Here is a 20,535-nt window from a genome sequence, read left to right as displayed (position 1 = left end):
CTACTATAATACTTTTTGGTTGGAGCGAGAGGATGAATTAGTGGGTTGGGAAGTAAATAAATAAATACACTAAAGAAAATTATTATATAACTTGATAGTTTTGATCCAGGTGTCCTAATGCTGTGGTTTCCAGACAAATCTTGCATAATGATCACGTGGTGATTTTGTTAAAACACAGATTCTTCCTAAGTAATTTGTGGTGGGGCTCTTACAAACTTTAAAAAAAATTTTTTTTAATTTAAATTCAATTTGCCGATCTTACAAGCTCTTGATGATGTCTGTGCTGCTTGTCCGTGGACTATACTCTTGAGTGGCAGGCGTCTAGTGTGGAAGTGGAAGCACAGACTGTGGAGCCAGCACACATAGCTGTGTGATCTTGGGCAAATCATTTAGCCTCTCACTATCTGTGCCCACAGATGAGGCTAATACCAGGAGCTGCCATGTGGTGTGGGTTTGCAGGTATTCGCTGCTGAATCATTGGCGTCAGCTTCCTCACTGTGTGTGTATGTAGCATGTTCTAGATCACGCGGTCTTTGTACACATGTTTATATTTAATCCCTGTGATACTTGTGTGAAGTGCAGTTCAAAACCTAGGTTAAATGTCTTATTGTCCTGTTAATAGGGTGTTTATAGAGCTGGATTTAAAGCCGCCCAAACTCCTATCTCAGCATCGTGATACCATAGCTACTCCTAATTTTTCAAACTAAGTTTCTGGAGTTAGTTTTAAAAGACTAAAATGTTAAGATGATCATCCAAGCCCATTAAAAATAGTAATTTTTTCTTTGTGAACCACTAGACAGGACTGTTTCTTTAAAAAAAGATTTTATTTATTTCATTTTTGAGAGAGAGTATGTGTGTGAGATTGCAAGCCAGGGGAGCAGCAGGGGGGAGGGAGAAGCAGGAAGCCCAATATGAGGCTCAGTCCCAGACCCTGAGATCATGACCTGAGCCGAAGGCAGAGGCTTGACTGACTGAGCCACCCAGACACCACAGTTAGGACTATTTTAATGAACTAATGAATTCAAATGCCCAGATGTTCAAGAGGAGCTCCAAGGAGAATTTAGAGCTTTTTCTCTGCATGACTCCTGGCAAATTCTAGTTGCCCTGCCTCTCTGCTCTTCCTGAGCTCACCAGGCTCTGTTTGGGTTGCCCTCTGTGCTGCAGTCTAGAAACTGCCTCCTGGCAGAGAGCCAGGTTTCGTTTCCTCTCTCCCCCTCTTTCAGAGGTCATGGTTAGGTACTGCCTGTGTCAGCGTGTGAAAGCATTTGCTTCCTATGTTTTGTGCAGTTTTCTCGTGTTGGGGGAGTGGCGGCCAATCCAGACCCTGCTACTCCCTCATTTTTAGTTTTTCTCTGCTATTTGGTAGGCTTGTTGTGTACTTGTTAGGATTTGTGTCAGGATTAAATGAGATAATGTATATAACAGAACTGCTTAGATAGTTAGCACATTGGCAATATTCAGTAAAAGGCTTTTTATTTTTTATCTTGTAATACAAGACTCACTTTTGCCTTTTCTTTTTTAAGTAAACTCTACACCCACCGTGGGCCTTGAACTTTCAACCCTGAGATCGAGTCTCCTGCCCTACAGATTGAGCCAACTAGGTGCCTCAGTTTTGTCATATTTAATGAAGGCTAAGTATATACTATCTTTGAGTAAAGTGGGATTTTAGTCATGTATTTAGTGAACATCTGCAGAATCGCCTGCCCTGGTTTCTAGTCAGTGCATCAGCTGTGTGGCTTTCATGTGCCACACGCGGGGCCAATGGGAGGATCCTTGTCTGCTGGTGGGTCCCATGTCTTTGTTCTCCTCTGAGTTCCTTATGATTCCTGTCTGTACCCCTGTTCTTTATACACTGTTGGACCGCCTCTCAGGCCACCCCCACCCCCGCCCCATCACTGCACCATGACCTGTCAGGGCACCACGGTTCTTCCTCCTACCAAGTTGTCCGTTTGGCATGTGCTTCCTTGACTTGGTCTCTTAGCCTCTCCGTTTCCCTCCTAGCCCATCGGCTGTAGCTTCTTCGTTTCTTCTGGTAACGAGCAGCTTTCTCTCTCCTGTCTCTAAACATCACAGAGGGCTAGGCTCCGGTCTCACACCTCTTTCAAGTTGGAAAGTGCTTTCAGGGGAACAGACGTGACTCTTCGCCATCTGTAACCCTCCCAGGGCTCAGGGACTCTGCACAGGGCACAGTGCCTAGTGGGGCTCATCAGAGGGGAGCCAGGAGCCAGACTCAGGATTACTGAGAACAGGAGGTACTGAGGAAGGGGGGGGGCTGTGGAGTATGGCTGTGGAGCATGGCAAGGAGAACGTGGGCGCTTTGAGGGCAGGAGGAGGTTCAGGAGGAGCACCATGGCCCCCAGCTACAAGTGTGATTTTTCTACTCTTTGAAGGAATCTGAGATAGTCTCTGTAAGGAAAATGTTTTGATGCTGTGTGCAGTATGGGACGTAGAAACTCAGCAGTGTTGAGGGGCCGAAGGGATTAGTGTAGGTTTTCCACATGGATTTTGAACATCTACATTAAACTGTTTTCCTTTACATCTTTAAATATGTAGTTTAATTATAAAGTAATATTATAAAAAATACTTTAACCATGTTTTCTTTCATCTGGGAAATTTGCAGTTAATAAAGACGTGTTCGAGAATGTATATCATGATTAATGTGCTCAGTAGAAGTGATGAGGAACCAGGCATGGACTTCCTCAGCCTGGCTTCAAAGGGACGGTCCTTACTGTGATTTCCAGGAGAGTGGCGGGTCTGCCGTGTGACACAGACATGCATCCAGCCTCCCTCCAGTCGTCTACCCGCTCCATCTAGCCGCACTTCCTCCACTTCTTTTCATGTTAGCTGTTAGCCACCATTGATTGAATGATAAATCTCTTCCTGCCTTCCTCTTCCCATTGCCAGTCAGTCCCCAGGGAGCTGCATCGGAAACCTCCTTTACAAGATGTGCCAGACCCACCAGGTTTCTCTGGCCTTTCCTCCTATATGTGTGATAATATGTGGCACATCCATCAGCATGTGCTTACTTTTAGTACGGGGACTATGGTAGTGCGTGTGTGTCCCTGTGTGAGTACTGAGTAAGGTGAACTGAGGATCTCGGGCAGAGAACATTGTTAGATGGGGCTAAAGGGGCTCCTTGGTGTTTAGATGTACGGTGTACCTTAACTGAAAGGGCTTCAGGGTCACTCTGTCACAACCTGGCCACTGAGGAGCTTTGTGTCCTTGAATGTGCAGTGTCTTTCATCTTAGACTTTTATATCGGGATAACCAGGCAAGCACCATCCACCTCTAGCAGTTGTGGTGGAAATGAAATTAAACGAGGTGACCTGTGTCCTCCTGGGCAGACATTTGTCTACCTTGGGGGGACTGCTGGTCTTAGAGCTAGGGTCCAAGTATGAGTTTTAGGGGATCCATGAACTTTGCAATGACATACAAAATTTCGTGTATTTTAGTATGTATACATTTTTCTCTTGAAAATTTTACATTTCTTAGCAAATTCTCAAATATCTCTGTCATCAGTATGTACTTAGGTGCACATGTATGTCCATTTGTACATAAAGAACTCCTTTCATAGAAAGTAGTAAATGAACAGTAATTTGGTATTTGCAAGCATCACTGATTTTACGTGTTTTGCAAAATAGCATGGTTATGTACAATTAGAAGAGAGGCCTAAGCAGAAATGTAAAAATCAAGAACAGCTGGCATTTATAAAATGTGGCCATCTGAATTGCTTTTTTGCTAGGTAGGTTGGTAACTGTGGCTCAGGCAATATATTTAGCCAGTGTGCTTTGGTGTGGCATATTGCTTTTGGCCAATTGTTATATAAGAGTCTTCTGACAAAAATTTTTGTTCTCATTTTGTGCAAAAAGGTACATAATTGAAACATAGCACATATACTATAAAATGCACACATCCTGTGTAGGCTTAACTACTACCTTCCCTATCAGTGTTTACTTACCCTAGCAGCTTCCCTCATGTTCCTGGCAATCAGCATCCCTGAGGAGGTGACCCGCCTTGGTCTCTGTCACCTTGACTCAGTTTTGCCTGTTTATCAGAATGTCCATTAGATTCATCCATGTTGTTGCATGTAGCACTTAATAATTTTTCATTGCTGTATGGTATTCCACTTAAGAATATACCACAGTTTCTTTTATTATTGATGGATGTTTGGTCTGTTCCAGTTTTGAACTATATGAATAGTACTGCTGTGAATACCACATGTGTCTTTTGGTGACTGTGCGCCTGTATTTCTCTTTGGTGTGTACTTAAGAGTGAAATGGTCGTAGCGTGAGGTGCTCTTCAATTATATCAGAGATCATTTCCAAGATGCTTTTATCAAATTATAGCCCAGCTACCAGTGTTGAAAAGCTCTACAAATTAAATTAAAATTTTGGAGCCATAGAAAAATTACACTTAAAAATTATAAAAATAGAAAATACAAATATAGATATAATATTAAAATGTAAATAGAAACAAATTTTAAAAATTGAGAAAACTCACATAGCAAAAATTTCACATAACATGAAATTCTCCATGTGATTTTAAGTATTCACACAGGGTTGCGTAACCATCAACACCATCCAGCTCCATCACCCCAAAAAGAAACCTAATATCCGTTGCCAGTCACTCCCCACCTTCTTTGCCGCAGCCTCTGGCAAGCACTTACCTACTTTCTGTCTCCCGGGATTTGCCTGTTCTGGAGTTGTCAAATAAATGGATCCCACAACATTCAGTCTTTCATCTGGCTTCTTTTACTACCATCATCTTGTCAAGGTTTATCCATGTTGTAGTGGCACCAGTACCTTGTTCCTAGTTATGGCTGAATGCTCTTCTGGGCTGATGTATGGATAGGCCAGTTTGTTTCTCCATTCATATTATTAAATGTTACTCTTCTGTTAGAATAAAGAAGATGGAGATTATTAAGCATTATCTTTTACATTTGTGTCTTGATACGATCCGTGGTTGATTGGCTGCAACTTATCAAAGTTTACTTTGAGCATGTGGATGGCTGTCTGGGGAGGCAGCCTCAGTTACCTGTGGGTGCTCCTAGAAATGGTGCAATGTGTGTGACATGCTTGTGTGTTGTGTGACTTTGGCTAGTGCCCTCCTGGAGGCCTTTCTTTAGTTAGGCCACTTCTGGGCCATTTTCCTTGTCATGGTTTCTCTAAACCCCCTTTTGATCCATTTCAGTTTCTTTTGTTGCTCTAGCTTTAATTGGATCTTAGTTCCATACAGTGGCTTTCTTAAAATGTTTACATACCTAGCTGCCCGACACAGAGGAAGATGCTAACACAACAGTCACGAGGAACTGTGGGAACCCTCATTATGATGGTTTTCTAGTTGGTTCAGGCTTTAGAGAAAAAAGTCCTTTGGGTCAGGTTGGTCCCTCTTGGCTAACAAAGAGAATTCTTTTTTTCTTGGGTGATCCAAAAATTATTTTCCCTTTCCTAAATTATTTACCCAGCGTACATATTGTAGAGTTTCCACCTTGGCTATCCAGTGAATAGTCGAGAATAACTATGGCATATAAGACTATGAGCTGATGAGTTTTTGCTGGTGAGGTGAGTCCTTAGAGCTTGTGCTGGTGCCATAGCTGCCTGTAACGTATGGATTTTGTGCTCTGGATTGGGAGCTTCTAGCCAGTATAGAAATTCTCACGCAAACTGGTGAACCACAGGTTTTCAGACCCTTCCCAGCAAAATGTCACATCAGGCTATTGATAAATACAAGTAACTGAAGGTCATTTTGATCCGTTATGCAGGGGACAATCATCTGATTTCACAAAGAATAATTGAGTGGTTATGTTCTGAGAGGATACAGATGTATTACATGTGACACCTGGCTTTTAACAATTAGTCTGCACTTAAATTGGCCTGGGTGGGGAGTACAGGTACCTTGAGAGAAGTGAAGTAGATCCATGCTAGTGTCTGTGTAGTTTTCTGAGGAAGGCTGTCAACCCAGACTGTTGAACTTCAGGCTCATATTTTTTCCTGTTCCCCAGAGTCCCTGAGCTCTCTTGCGGTTCAAGGAAATACCAGTATCCTTAGTTAGTTACTGGGGCCTGGAGCCTAGTTTAAGTGTCTTGGGGTTAATAATATTCTGGTATTGAAGGTAAAAGGAAATGTGATTCTCAGTTTTGGGATGAAATACAGTACCATTTGGGTTCATAGCTTCAGTTCTAAGGTCCTTGCTAGAAAGTGTTAGGGAGAGAGAGAATCACATGGGCAGTTGGGTAGATGATGTCCACTAATGTGCTTGTTGTGGAAAGATAGGAGGGCAGAGACGACTGGAGCTCAATGTAAGATAAAGATGTCTAATACCTATCACTTCTGGTAGGGCCAATTGGGTTATCTGATTTAAGTCCAAGCTGATTCATTAAATTGAACTGGACAACTGTCTTCATGATACCGGGAATAGTAGAAATGTGCCTGCTTGTTGTGTGGAGGACCTCCAGGATTCTTCTTTTACCTTTACAGGTGTTTGTACATGTTTTAGGCATCATCAGTGTGATTTTAAGACATGTCTCAGGGCAGCCCCAGCGGGTTAGCGCCGCCTTCAGCCCAGGGCGTGATCCTGGAGACCCAGGATCGAGCCCCTTGTCGGGCTCCCTGCATGGAGCCTGCTTCTCCCTCTGCCTGTGTCTCTGCCTCTCTCTCTCTCTCTCTGTGTCTGTCATGAATAAATAAATAAACTCTTTAAAAAAAGACATGTCTCAAATAAGATATTATTTCCCGTCTAATTTCTAATGAGAGATGTCTACAGAGAAAACCACCTTTGTTTTCATAGCATGCTGAATTCATACACAACCGTGAAGGCCTGTCTCCTGTTAGTATAGATTTGTAACTCGTAAGCTTTAAATGGGAGGGCATATGCCTGTTAGAGCTGTCAGTGCAGCCACTTCAGCACACAGAGGTGGCTTCCGTAACACAGGGATCAGAAGTTTAGGAAACCCAGAGGCACCTGGGTGGCTCAGATGGTTGAGTGTCTGACTCTTGGTTTCAGCTCAGGACGTGGTCTCATGGGTTGTGGGATTGAGCCCTGCGATTAGCCCTGCATGCTGTGTAGCATTGGGCTCCACTCAGTAGGGAAGCTGCTTGAGATTCTTTCTCTCACTCTGTCCTCCACCCCACTCATAGACACGTGCCATCTCCCCCCCCCCCCCAATAAATCAATCTTTAAAAAAATTTTAAGAAATCCAGCACAGGATATACCTTACTTATTTTTAATATTCTAAATTGACAAAGCACTTATGTATTTTTTGAGCTTTTTTTTTCAAATCCAAAAAATGAGAAGGGTTTTTGGCAATGTTAGAAATATCCAATGTAGAAAGTTATTGTAATATTAAGAAAGGAAGAGATCTGTTTTCCGTGTGGATCCTGAGACAGAATCTCTTTATTTTCAGTCTTTAGCTAATTAGATGTATGGAAAAGATTATTTCTGATTATTTCTAGTTTTTCCTTGTTTCATAGGATAAGGAAACAGATCATGATGTTGGCCAGTGGCCACCTCTACATTTCTGAGTTTACGTATACACAAGTAAGGGGGTATCTGGGTGGCTCAGTGGTCGAGCATCTGCTTTCAGCTCAGGTCATGATCCCAGGGTCCTGGGATTGAGTCCCCTATCAGGCTCCCCACAGGGAACCTGCTTCTCCCTCTGCCTATGTCTCTGCCTCTCCCTCTGTGTCTCATGAACAAATAAAATCTTTAAAAAATGTATACACAAATAGAGGTACGGGATGTCTTAATCAGTGAAGCATTTACCTTTGGCTTAGGTCATGCTCTGGGTCCTGGGATCGAGGCCCGTTTCTGTCTCCCTGCCCAGTGAGGAGTCTGCTTCTCCCTCCCCTTCTAACTCTCTCTCTGCTCATGCTCTTTCTCTCTTTCAAATAAATAAAATCTTTAAATAAATACACACAAGTAGGTTATGATACACTTAACGCGTTTAGCTATAGATATAAAACCTATTCATGTTAACAGCACTTTGTTAGTGTGGGTTTTATAAATAACAGATATGTTTAAATAGGCTGAATGTTAGTCTGCATGTAACTCAGCACAGTTGTATTCTTTATATTTTGCCATTCCTCATTTCCTTAGGATTTTTTTAAGTCTCCAAAAATTATTTACCAATTACTTTCAAGGTCTCAATACTAGCAATCTTAGAAATTAATTTAAAGTTGATATTAAAGACTAATGTTCAATATTTTAATCAGAAATATGGCATTAAAATTATTACAGTGATACCTCAAATAAAGTGATTTACATAATTTGCCCTATTATCTGAAATCCAAAAAACGATCCGTTTAATGAAGATATTAGTTGAATTATTATTTAGGTAGTCCATGCTTTGCATGGTTCCAATATGCACAAATATTAATTTCTGTGACTTGGTTAAGTAATACCAGTCCTTAACAGAATGGTTCAATTTTAGTTAACACATATAGCGACTAAGTAGTTGCATAAAGTACAAACTCAGCTTACAAATCACTACATAGATAACAGATGTGAAGTGTGACCACTCACGGTACCTCTTTCTCAGTGTGTTGGTGAGTGGCCACCAGGCATCTGTTACTCAGTTCATACACAGACAGCAAAGTGTATAGTCGTGGTGCCTTGTTTGCTAGTGATGTTTTACTAAACTTCTGTGACATTTTACAAAAATGGATAATCATAGGAGGGAATTGGGCAGTAAAGGTAAAATGCAGAGTTGAAACAGGAAATGGTAACACTAAAAGTGAAATTGAACGAGCTGAGGACCTGTGAAGCTGGTGAGCAAGCAGCAGGAGCCGCAGAGCCCTCACTTGCATGAAACAGCTGTAGGGACCAGTAGGCATAGTTGCATTCATTTGGCCAGTGGACCCGGAGTTATTTCAACTTTTAAAGCCTGTGCTTCGTGAAGTTTAGACAGGCTCTAAATGCTATGGCTGGAGACAATGCAGACCCAGGAATCTCAGCAGCATGGCAGGAAATAATGAAGAGTAGTAGTGTGTAGTGAGTGTGTGTTGTGGCAGAAACTTGCCACACCACATGGATCACTTTGCTCTGAGACAGTCACAGAAACAGAAAGCTGACTGTAGGAATGTTGACTTCACTGCGGGGCCAGACTTTCTAGTTGTGTCATCACAGGAGCTTCGTAAATAAAGGTGAACTTACTGACAGGTGAAGAAAACAGTTATGACAAAAAAGAGGATGTCCCGGAGGAGGTGATGTGACAAAGTTCCTATCAGAGGTGCTCTCAGAGATGGCCTATGACACTGAGCAGACCAAGGATAAAATGTTAGATGCTGACCCAGAACTTTGAAAGGAGTATGGCAGTTTGCTGAGGTGCTGGAAAGATGCTCACTCTGTCTTTAGTCATTAGAGGGAGGTGAAGAAAAGGCAGGTGCTGTTCAAACCACTTCTGTCAAGTCATTGTATGGTTGTCTTACGCTCGTGTGCAAAGCGAAAACCACGGGTACTCGCTTTAGTTGGAACACGTGTGATATTAGTTATCTGTTGCTGATAACAAGTCATCCTAGTGGCTTAAAATGGAAAGAATTATTTATTTTGTTTAGATCTGTGGTCTGGACAGGGCTCAGCAGGGACATCTGTTTCCATGTGGTGGGAGCCAGGGTGGCACAACCAGGAACCTGAGGGGCCACTTGCGGGATGGTACTGCCACATGCTCAGAAGTTGATGCTGGGTGTCACTGGGAAGACCAGCTCAGGCTTTGGTTCTTGGAGCTCAGTTCTTGGGCTTCTTGAATTTCTGGATAACATGGTGGTTGGATTTCATGAGCGAGCATCCCAAGAGAACCAAGGGAATCTAGATTGCCTTTTAATACCTAGTGTGGGTTGTTTCTTAGGCTAGTCAAAAGCCCCCCTCCCCTCCCCTGAGTTTCAAGGGTAAGGGACATAGTCTCCACCTGTTGAAGAGAGAGTCGGAGTCACACTGGAAGAAGAGCATTGGGAGCAGCAGGTACTATTAGAGCTACTTTTGGAAAATACAGGCTGTTACACAGTGATATTGTAACATTAAATATTTAAGTAATATTAGCTCTTTGTTAAGTAAATCAATATAGGAAATTTAGTAAATTCAGGTTAGACTTTTTATGAGAAGAGAAACTCAAGTCTTGTGTGAAAGAACAACATTTGGGAGAAGAAAGGTCTTTTTTATTTAGGATTTTATTTATTTATTCATGAGACGGGGGGGGGGGGGGGGGGGGGGGAGGGTAGAGACACAGGCAGAGGGAGAAGGCTCCCTGAGGGGAGCCTGATGTGGGATTCAATCCCAGGACCCCAGATCACGACCTGAGCCAAGGGCAGACACTCAACTCCAACTGCCCCGAGAAGAAAGTTTTTACACCAGTCTAGTTTGTTTAAGGATTTACTATCAATAGAATCATCACCAATTTCTTAAAAATTCTCCAAACTTGTTTATGTTTTAATTTTTTAAAAAAACTTAGCTGTATCAGTTTGCATTCTTTGCTGCTTCTCTAATATTTTGGCAAGCATCTCAAGTTTTATTAAAGGGCCGGCATATTTCAAGCATGATCAGTTTGCTGTCTTGGTGGGATCTTAGTGTGTATAGTGAATATCATCTAGGGAACTTTGGAAGGTGTTTGTTTCCTCTCTCTTTCGTGCTGTTTTATGGAACATTTATATCAGACTGGGTGGGGAGGCTCAGTATGAACTCCAGTTTTCGTCAGCACCTTGTTCCTCACACCCTGACTTGGGATTGGCCTACTTCTTTCAAGAGAAGAAAAAGTGTCTGCCTTCCATGTTAAAGAAAGAGCCAAGGCTCTGATAGCAGCGAGGTCAGCATCCCCGTTGCAGGGCTGCAGGCAGCCTGCGCCCCGGGGCAGTGTGCTGAGTGTCAGAGCCCCCTGCTGCCTGAGCGGCCCTGCGGCAGGCTGGTCTTGGTGCTGGAACTGTTGATAGTCTAGGACAGAATAAGCGTACACCTGGGGTGCACATCTGGCTAGAAACTTTGATAGTTTGGCAGTAGTTTTCTGTTAATTAATCTTGATGATAGAAGTTTTGTGCTTTTGTCTTTCATATTTAGATTTCATTTTCTTAGAAGTTCTTTTTCATTGTATTTTACACAGCTGTTGATCTAGGACAGATTGGAAATTAAAACAGAATTTTCACCACAGATAGTTTCAGAGCTATGGATCTGTGCCATGTCAAGCCAGCTTCAGTTTTTAAAATCTTTTCATTTCCTCCTCTTTGACAGGTATTTGCGAAAGATACTTGGTGGTGCACACAGGTAGCAGCTGCCGATGGCTGATTAGTCTTGGCAAATTGTAAAAAGTAGAACTGGCCACAGATTATAGAGGACTACAGTTACAGAGCCCTGCAAAGCCTACCTCTCTGCGGTGAGGATGGTGGAGGGCTTGTTTCATTTATAACCACAGAGAGTGGCAGCCCTGGTTGTACGGCGTTAGCCATGGGTTAAAAGCAAATAGAGAACCCCACAGACAACACAGGGAATTCTCTCAGTTGTTAGAAACACAACGTGTACCGAAAAGCATCGTTTGCGACTTCTCATTCCATTGTTGAGACCATCCCTCAAACTGACTGAACCAAAATTTTGCGACTTTTTTGTGGTTTTGTGACTACTAAAGAGATGACAGAGATGCCAAGATCTCAGAATCTTCCAGACCAACAAAAAGACAAACATGAATGCTATCAGAAGGGGAGGTGGGTGGTTCTCAACAGAATCTGATCCAGAACTGTCTACAAGAGTCAGGGAAGGCTTAGTGGTGGAAATATTGCCAATTTGAGAATTTATAATACAAATAGGATTTTGACAAGCAGATGAAAGCACGAAACTGGGAAAGAAAACCACATTCTGTCATGGAGAGCTGCTTCACTCTGGTAATGTTGTAGCAATGCTTTATCTTATAAAAAATGTTTTGGCCTACTTCTTGAAGACTTACAAAGGATTTTGCCATTAATTTTGGGCCACGGACGTGTATTTGCATAGTGTTTTTGGTTTGGCTTCTCCCCACTGGCACACTCAGTAATACAGGTAGTGATTTTCACTGCTGGGATGTCAGTTCCTCTAAGCACTCCAGAGACACTGGGTTGCTTCTCAGGACACAGTTGGCACTGTATTAACTCATCCTTATTGCCCAGCTTGGGGAGCAAGTGAGATTGCCGAAACAATCAGAAGTATCATTGATTATATTTGATCATCTAGTAATGTTGCTGAATTCATGTATTAATTCTAGTAGTTTTCCTATATAGTCTTACAGATTTTCTTCATACATAATCATGCAGTCTGGGAATAATGATATTTTTATTCCTTCCTTCCCAACTCTGTTTTATTTCTCTTTTTTGCTCAGGGAACCTAGTTAATAGGACTTCCAGAACAATATCAATTAGAAGCAGTACTTGTGGACACTCATGGACTCGCTTCTGTTCTTGGAGGCATGGCAGGGGCTCTTCCCACCAGTATTTAAGTTAGGTTAATGTAAATACTCATCATCAGTTCAAGGAGTTTCTTTCTCTTTTGTCTTTGCTAAGAGTTTTTATCGTGAGTAGTTGGTAAACTTTTTCTGCATATATTAAGACAGCTATGGTTCTTCTTTCTGAAATGTGGTCAGTTATATCGATTGCTTTTTTAAAAAATTAATTAGAGCAGTTTTAGGTTCAGAACAAAATTGAGGGGACGGTACAGAGATTTCCCATCTGCCCCCCTATTTTTTTTGTAATTTTAAAGATTTTATTTATTTATTCATGAGAGACACAGCGAGAGAGAGAGAGAGAGAGAGAGAGAGAGAGAGAGAGAGAGAGGCAGAGACACAGGGAGAGGGAGAAGCAGGCTCCATGCAGGGAGCCCGATGTGGGACTCAATCTCAGGTCTCCAGGATCAGGCCCCGGGCCGAAGGCGGCGCTAAACCGCTGAGCCACCCATGCTGCCCTCTGCCCCCTATTCTGATGCATGCACAGTCTTCCACATTATCAGCATCCCCAGCAGAGGGGTACGTGTGTTTATAACTGATGAACCTGTGCTGACACATCAGTATCACCTGAAGTCCATAGTTTACCTTAGGGTTCACTCTTGGTGGTACATTTTGTGGTTTTGGACAGATGTATAGTGACATAATCTTTTCACTGCCCTAAAAATCGTTTGTGCTCCACCTTTTCATCCCTGTTCCCCAAACTCTGCATCCACTGAAATTTTTACTGTCTATGGTTTTGTCATTTCCAGAATGTTATATAGTTGGAATCACATAGTATGATCAACTTCTCTCACTTAGGAATATGCATTTAAGTTTCCTCCAAGTTCCTCCAAGCATTGTTTGGTAGCTCATTACTTTTTAGCACTAAATAATATTCGTTGTCTGGATGGCCCACATTTTGTTTATCCATTCACCTCCTGAAGGGGGTCTTGGTGGCTTCCAAGCTTTGGCAGTATGAAGAAGGCTACAGTAAACATAGATTGCTTTTTGAATGTTAAAACCAGCCTCGCATGCCTCTGTTGGAGCCCTCTTGGTCATAATATGTTATTTTAAATATTGTGCGATTAAATTTGCTGATGTCTTGTTAAGATTTTTGCACCTGTGTTTATAAGAAAGATTAATTTGTACGTTTTCTTGTATTTTCCTTGTCTGGCTTTGTATCATTGTTTTGCTGGTCTCATAGGATAAGTTGGGGAATATACTCTATTTGTTCAGTAGAAGAATTTCTGTAAGATTAATATTCTTCCTTAAATTATTGGAAAAATTCAGATATTTCTTTGTGGGAAGAATTTTATTTTATTTTATTTTATTATTTTTTTTGTGGGAAGAATTTTAATTATAGATTGACCATTTTTAACAGAGTAGGTCTATGTAGGCTTTTTATTTCTGGTTTTGGTTTTATACAGCAGTAGTTTATAATGGCTTAAGTTGTACTTTGCAAAGAATTGTGTATACATCTTAGGGTGCCTGGATGGCTCAGTTGGTTAAGTGCCTGCCTTTGGCTCAGGTCATGATCCCAGGGTCCTGGGATGGAGCTCCACATGGGGCTCCCTGGTCAGCGGGGAGCCTGCTTCTCCCTCTCCCTCTACTGCTCCCCCTATTTGTGCGTGTGCACACATGCTCTATGAAATAAATAAATAAATAAATAAATAATAAATAAATAAATAAATAATAAATAAATAAATAAAATCTTAAAAAAAAAGAATTGTGTATGCATCTCAACTTTCATGTTTATTGGCATAAAGTTGTTCATGATATTCTCTTATTACCATCTGATATTCTACCATTACCTCCTATTACTAACATTCTCTTATCGGTTCTGCTTGGTTTTTGATATTGTTCGTTTTGTCTTTTTTCCTTGATTAGTCTTGCTAGAGGTCTATCAGTTGCATTATTCTTTTTTTTTTTCAGTTGCATTATTCTTATTTAAAAAAGTATTTGATTTTATTCAGCTTCTAAATTGTATAGTGAGATATGGATATTTAGATAATTAATTTCCAATCTTCATTTCTAATATATGCACTTCATTTCTAATATATAGCTTTTAGGGATGCCAAGCTGGCTCAGTAGGTGGAACGTGGAGCTCTCAATCTTGGGATTGTAAGTTTGAGCCCCAGGTTGGGTGTAGACTTTACTTAAAAATAAAGTCTTGAAAAAAAAAAAAAAGATTTTAATCTAATCATGTCTCTGCTTGCATGTAGTGTTGATCTTTCTTTTAATTGTATCATCGAATTCAGAATACTTTGAGTTTCTTTTTGGCTAATGGATTGCTTGAAATATGTTGCTTAGTTTCCAAATAATTGGGGATTTTCTAGTTATTTTGTTGTTGTCCAGCTTTAGTGTTAGACACAGAATATATCCTAAATAATTTTTGTCCTTTGATGTTTACTGAATCTCACTCTTTCATTTGGCACATGGTCAATTTCACCGATACCTGATGTGCATAGTTAGTGGTATTTTCTTTGCTGAGGGGACTTGAACTTGTTTAGTGCTTTCTGTTAGATTGAGTTTGTCGGTCATGCTGTTCTTGTCTTGTTTACTGGGCCCAGGTGGACTCTAGTCCCTTCTGCCTGTCTTCAGCCTCACCTAGCTTCTAGAGGCTCCCTCTGGGCTTGGTTTCAAGATTGGTGATTGTCTTAGGGAACAACTAGCAGAGTGTGTGGCTGGGTTCTCCACCACGTCCTTGCTCACCGGAGTCCTGAGGTCCCCGTGCTCATAACTTGGTCTCTCATTGCCAAAGGCTCAGCTGGTTTCTCTCTCATTGGTGGCTTTTTTCTTGGATCTTCATGCTCTGGAAGGCCCAGAATTGGCAAATGCCCTTTGGGAAAAGGCAGCTGTTCAGTGTCTCTTCATGTCTCCATCTGTGTCCCCTGCTGTCCTGGTTGCCTCACAACATCCCGGACTCCAAACATTAGGCTGGTTTTTAATCTGACTTCTGAGTTTTCTCAATGGGAGTGTTAGTCTTGACCAAGCTATCCCCCCCACATTCAAATGGAAGTCCTCCTATTACACCGACAGACATTGATTTGTTAATGCTTTCTGGTTTAGTTTTGTTTCCAGTCTCCTGCTGAGGGACTGGCTAAGTGGGAGGACTTGGTTTAAACTACATGGTTTTCATCACCAGTGCCTAGTATGTGTCATGACCACATTGAGTTTCATGTATGAAGAAAGAACTTGTGTCTCCTGTAAAAGTTTTCAAAAGAAGCAGCAAAATTAACATATTTGACTTTCCTGTAAGGTTTTTCCACAGATTTTAAAGGCTGTGATTTTAAAAGGGGGGAGGATTAGATGACATTGTTTATAGATAACATGGTGAATTTTTGACAGAGCTGAAGTAGGCCTCCTGGCCTTGTGATTTGTTAATAAAAATTTAACATATTTATTAGTGATGATGAATTAGATACTGCTCTGGTTGGGGAATACAGTGATTATCTTGGTAAGTCAGGTCTCAGTTCTGATGTTCACCTTCTGCACATGACATAACCATCGAGGAAGAATATAGAACAATGTGTTAATACAAGGATCAGTATGTCACATTTTCATAGATTTTAACCACATTTCATAGATGTCAGATATGGTACACTGACGATTTTTTTTTCTCTTATAGATTATGACAGATACATAGCATCTAGCAAAATAATGGCAGCTGCTTACCTCGACCCAAACTTGAATCACACACCGAATTCAAGTACCAAGACTCACCTGGGTGCCGGGGTAGAACGCTCCCCGGGGGCAATGGAGAGAGTGTTGAAGGTCTTTCATTATTTTGAAAACAGCAGTGAGCCAGCTACTTGGGCCAGTATTATCAGGCACGGAGATGCTACTGATGTCAGGGTAAGTACATTTTCCTAGCAGACATTCCTCCATGTGTATTTAGGTCAAAAAGGAACGTAGGTTAATGACATACCAAAAATAGATAAAAACTTTTATTACCACATTACAGTAATGTTAACTTTTCCTTTATAATATTTATTCAGTTAATATGTGACTGACCAGAATTTTCATTGTTAAATCTCTTAGGAAAATAATAAGTGAATCATATGTCATTCATATAATGTTATTGACATTTCTCTCTCTCTCTTTTTTAAACTCTTTAGGATACAAGGGAACAAAGCAATTAAAATAACCTTTAATAGTTAGGAAATAAATTATTTTCTAGAAAGTGAATCTTGAAGGTATCTGCATGACTCCAAATTGGATAGATTCTTCAAAAATTGATTGGTTCTGTGTATCAGATGCTTGTCATGGTTCTGGGGATATAAGAGGTCCCTGCTTCTGCTTACTGTCTATTGGCGGGGAGACACCCACGGCCCTAGTTGCAGTGCAGAGCAGTGTGTGCTTCCCAAGGCCCTCCTGGTGGCGAGGAAGCCTGCGTGAGCGGTGTTGGGTATAGGTGGTAGTGGGCGGTCAGTGAGCGTTGTGGCTGAGAATGGGGAAAGGCTCCTCATGGGCCACAGTTGCTGAGCGGGGAGGGTGCAAGGGTCACACTGGTTTTAGGAAACTGAGTGCAGGACATAAATTTTCAGCAGGTGTTTACTTTGGCCCAAGTGTTACAGAACCACTGCTCCTTCCTTCCCCTCTACCAACTCCATCTCAAGGGAGGATGGTGTCCAGTGCCAGGATGAACAGAGGTCTTTTTTCCCTCTTCTTCTTATAATAATGAATCTAATTAATCTATGTTTAACTTATATGCCTTAGTTATTTTTAAGCAAATTGAAGAGATTGGCAGAATTTAGATTGAAGAACACAGTGTTACATTTGAATTCTGCATAATTTCCCGTTATCTCCATAATACTGCAATACTTACTGTTCAGATGGATTAACTATTCAAAGGCACATAATTCATTCAGAGTTTTAATATGTATTAACATCTATTCATGTGCTTTAATTGAAATATAGTAGTCTCTTTTTATAAAGCTTAATGGCTTTTTCTAGTTTTCCTATAGTTTTGTTTTGTATTTAACCTTATAAACACAGTCACTCGGTAGAAAGGCCAACAGCCAGTGTTCTACCTTAATATTAATTGGAGGATTCATACTGGAGAGAAACCTTGCAAATGTAAAGTTTATGGGAAGGCTCTTAGTATATGTTCTAGTTTTTGTGAATTTCAGTTACAGTAAATGAGGCAGTTTCTTAAAGCATTGCAGCAGCCTTAATAAACTTCATAGTATTTGTATGGGAGGGAAGCTTTTCAGAGATGTGAATTTGACAAGACGTTTAGCAAATATTCATGATTGATTATATCCAAAAACGCACCTTGGAAAGGCTCCACAACAAAAATGTTTTGGTATCAAATTTATTGCACACAAGAGGATCAATATCCAGGAGAAAACCAGTGATCACTGGGCATATGTCAAACCTTTAGCCAATGTTACAAATTTGCCAGACATGAAAACATTTATATCGTGAAGAAAAATTTAAACCGGATTCATACACCTAAGTTATGAGAACCTATTTGCCAAACTTCTATGAAGATCAATACAAGCAAATCCATGTGACTGAGAACCAGGTGGTTTTATTTCATAGTAATTGATAAATGTTTAAAATTTAATAGCTCCCATCTGTTGATAATTTTCAGCTTGAGGCAAAGCACTCTCAATTGGCATTGGTTCACCACAGCTTTTCCTGTGATGGAAGGTGGGTCTTATTCATAACCCACTTTCATTTAATGCTATAACATTTGAAAATGCAGTATTTTAATTATAAATTAATTACAATTTTTTGCACAACTGAACAATATAGTCCCAAAGCACATGTCCATGCATTCTTTCTCCCCAGGAAGCACCAAACAGAGGAACATTACAGATACAGGGACTAGCATACATTGTTTAGGCAGGAGTAGTGGAAGGACCATGACAATGTTTGAGACCCATGGCCTACAGCAGGAAATGGGGTGGGAGTGAGTTAAGAGTGGAAGGTTGGGCACTTGGCAGAAACAGACCATTTAATAATGGTAGCAAAGAGGAAGCCAGGCCACCCAGTTTCGGAAAAGAGACAGCTTACTGTTAATCCACAGTAACTGGATAACTAGATTCAGACCCGGCCTGATACAGTAGTGCGTGCAGCAGTTGAACACTAGGATGTAGCTGGGCTCAACTGATGTTTTGTCAGTGTAAAAATACAAGGTTTCGAAGATTTAGTGTGAAAAAAGAATGTAAAATATCTCATTAGTAACCTGTTAGGATTACCTGTTGTAAAGATAATATTCATGACACAGTGGGTTAAATAAAATATATTATTAAAGTTGAATTCCTCTGTTTTTTACCTTTTTTTTTTTTTTTTTTTTTTTTTTGAATTTTAAAGTAACCTACAGCTTGCCTTTTTATTTCTGGTAGACAGTTGTGCTCTGTAGAAAGTAATTATCAGAGAGACTGCTTGACTCAGAAGAATCAACACATTTGGAGGAGTTGAAAGATTTATTTTCCACAGGAAAATACATGGATTCTTCTTGTAATTCATTACAGAAGGCTTTTTTGTTCATGCTGCAATTAATTTTACTCTTTTTACATACATGTGCTTATATCTTAATTAAGTGTTTGATTATTAAAAGGATTCATAGGATTCCACCATTTGTAGGCAAAGTGTACAAAGCAGCAACAGTACTCCTCTTTGAAGGGACCTGTGAGTCTCAGGTGGAGGCCTTACGGCCTCAGACACTCATAGGTCATGGCCACACATGTGTAGAGGGAGGCCCAGAACTTTCTTGTGGGGGGATCTGTGAGATGGGCATGTAATAAGCACGTTCTGTCTACATCATCAGCCTCGACCTGTGTAACTGCCCAGGCACTACCAAAATTAGGGGCAAGTCATAAACACAGTCATGATTTCTAAAAGTGCTGGCAGGCTGGCGCATCCTGCCCCTAAATAAGCAGCAGCCTATGAATGCAGACATCACTTACCTTGGGCGTAACTTTGGCCTGCCCCAGGCAACCCTGAGGCTCAGTATGGGGTCAGCCCACAAGAACCAAGGTTAACCCGTGCTGGACTATACTGAGTAAGGTAGGTCATCTAGGAACCTTGTAGTGGCACTTCAGAATAATAAGGGTGTACAGAAAATTCCAAATTCTACCAGAGGAATCCTCTACTTGGGAAAAAGAATGACATTTACATCAGACTTGTCATCAGCAATGCTGGGTGCAGGGTAGTACTAGAAGAGTATCTCTTCAGGGCTCAGGGAATTGAGTTGTACGTCAGAAGTCTTCCAGACAAACTACCAGTCATGAAGACATGGGAGGAAGGTTTCTGAGAGAAATAAAGATGTAGAACGTAATACCACAGGCTCTCTTTGAGAAAATAATTAGGAGACATGATGGAGCAGAACCATGAGCCCAGCAAGAAGTGCTGTAGGGATGCAGGAGGCAGGTGGCCAGCACCGAGCAGCGGCCTGCACACAGCCCTCTGGTACCTGTCCTCTATCTTCATGGTCTCTTAAAGCCATGACCAGGGTTTAATCCAGCTCTGCCATTTCCATATATGTCCCCCATTCTGATGGGTCTCCCTCTGACCTCGGGCCCTGGGTGCCACCCAGCTGCATCTGTCTTTCTGTCTGTATGCTTCTGATGCCAAAAGAAGTGTCTGTGTCAGGCACTAGAATCATCTGTTGCTCCTCCTATGCTTGTGCCTACATCCAGTACATTATTTAGTTCTGTCCACATGGTTTCCCAGATACATCTAGAATCCACTCACTTCATCTGACCTCTACTGCTACACCTTCTTTGAGTCACATGGTCTCCTGACCTCCCACTGTCCCCCCGGGACCTTTCAGTCTGTTCACAGCCCAGCAACCAGGTGATCCTTTGAAATGAGAGCCAGAGCATATTACTCCTCAACTCAGAGCCTTCCTGTGGCCTCCTGTCTCCTTTAGGGTGAACATTCAGAAGCCCGTGACTCCCTCCTCTCCCTGCCCTACCCTGTGGCCTCTGTCTTCCAGCTTGCTCCCTTTGACTTTCTGCTTCCTGGACTGTTTCTCTGACATGCCGGTCTTGTCATCAGTAATTTGCTCAGAACCTCCAGCAGCTCCCCATTTCTCTCAGAGGAAGGCCAGAGTCCTTCGGCAGCCTGGGAGGACCTACGGGACCTGGCTTCTTGTT

General features: G+C 41.4%; 1 protein-coding gene and 1 long non-coding RNA gene across 22 annotated transcripts in view; one reads left to right on the top strand and one right to left on the bottom strand.

The window, feature by feature from the left end:
- The window catches only part of PTK2 (protein tyrosine kinase 2), a 266,181-nt gene that overhangs the window by 72,158 nt on the left and 173,488 nt on the right, over nucleotides 1–20,535 (top strand). For 14 of the 15 annotated variants that reach the window (XM_038555624.1, XM_038555623.1, XM_038555622.1 and 11 more), the window contains one exon: nucleotides 16,053–16,279. In XM_038555624.1, the coding sequence (XP_038411552.1) occupies nucleotides 16,085–16,279 (195 nt within the window). In that variant the 5' untranslated portion in view covers nucleotides 16,053–16,084. Of the gene's footprint in view, nucleotides 1–16,052; nucleotides 16,280–20,535 lie in introns of those variants that run through there. The other variant, XM_038555626.1, reaches the window with a different exon arrangement.
- On the bottom strand, nucleotides 1,400–19,472 carry LOC111098576. 7 transcript variants are annotated; one of them, XR_005368831.1, is made up of 5 exons: nucleotides 19,345–19,472; nucleotides 16,148–16,306; nucleotides 4,667–4,892; nucleotides 3,959–4,370; nucleotides 1,400–2,981 (listed from the first exon to the last, which is right to left on the bottom strand). It is a non-coding gene; the product is annotated as an uncharacterized LOC111098576 (long non-coding RNA). The 7 variants fall into 7 exon arrangements; XR_005368834.1 differs by having other exon boundaries at nucleotides 1,400–2,919; XR_005368830.1 differs by having other exon boundaries at nucleotides 3,959–4,044.

The sequence above is a fragment of the Canis lupus genome, chromosome 13, assembly GCF_011100685.1.
Source record: "Canis lupus familiaris isolate Mischka breed German Shepherd chromosome 13, alternate assembly UU_Cfam_GSD_1.0, whole genome shotgun sequence".
In the NCBI taxonomy this organism is placed as follows: domain Eukaryota; kingdom Metazoa; phylum Chordata; class Mammalia; order Carnivora; family Canidae; genus Canis; species Canis lupus.
Note: the sequence above shows the minus strand (reverse complement) of the source record. Positions and strands in the feature narration are given on the sequence as shown.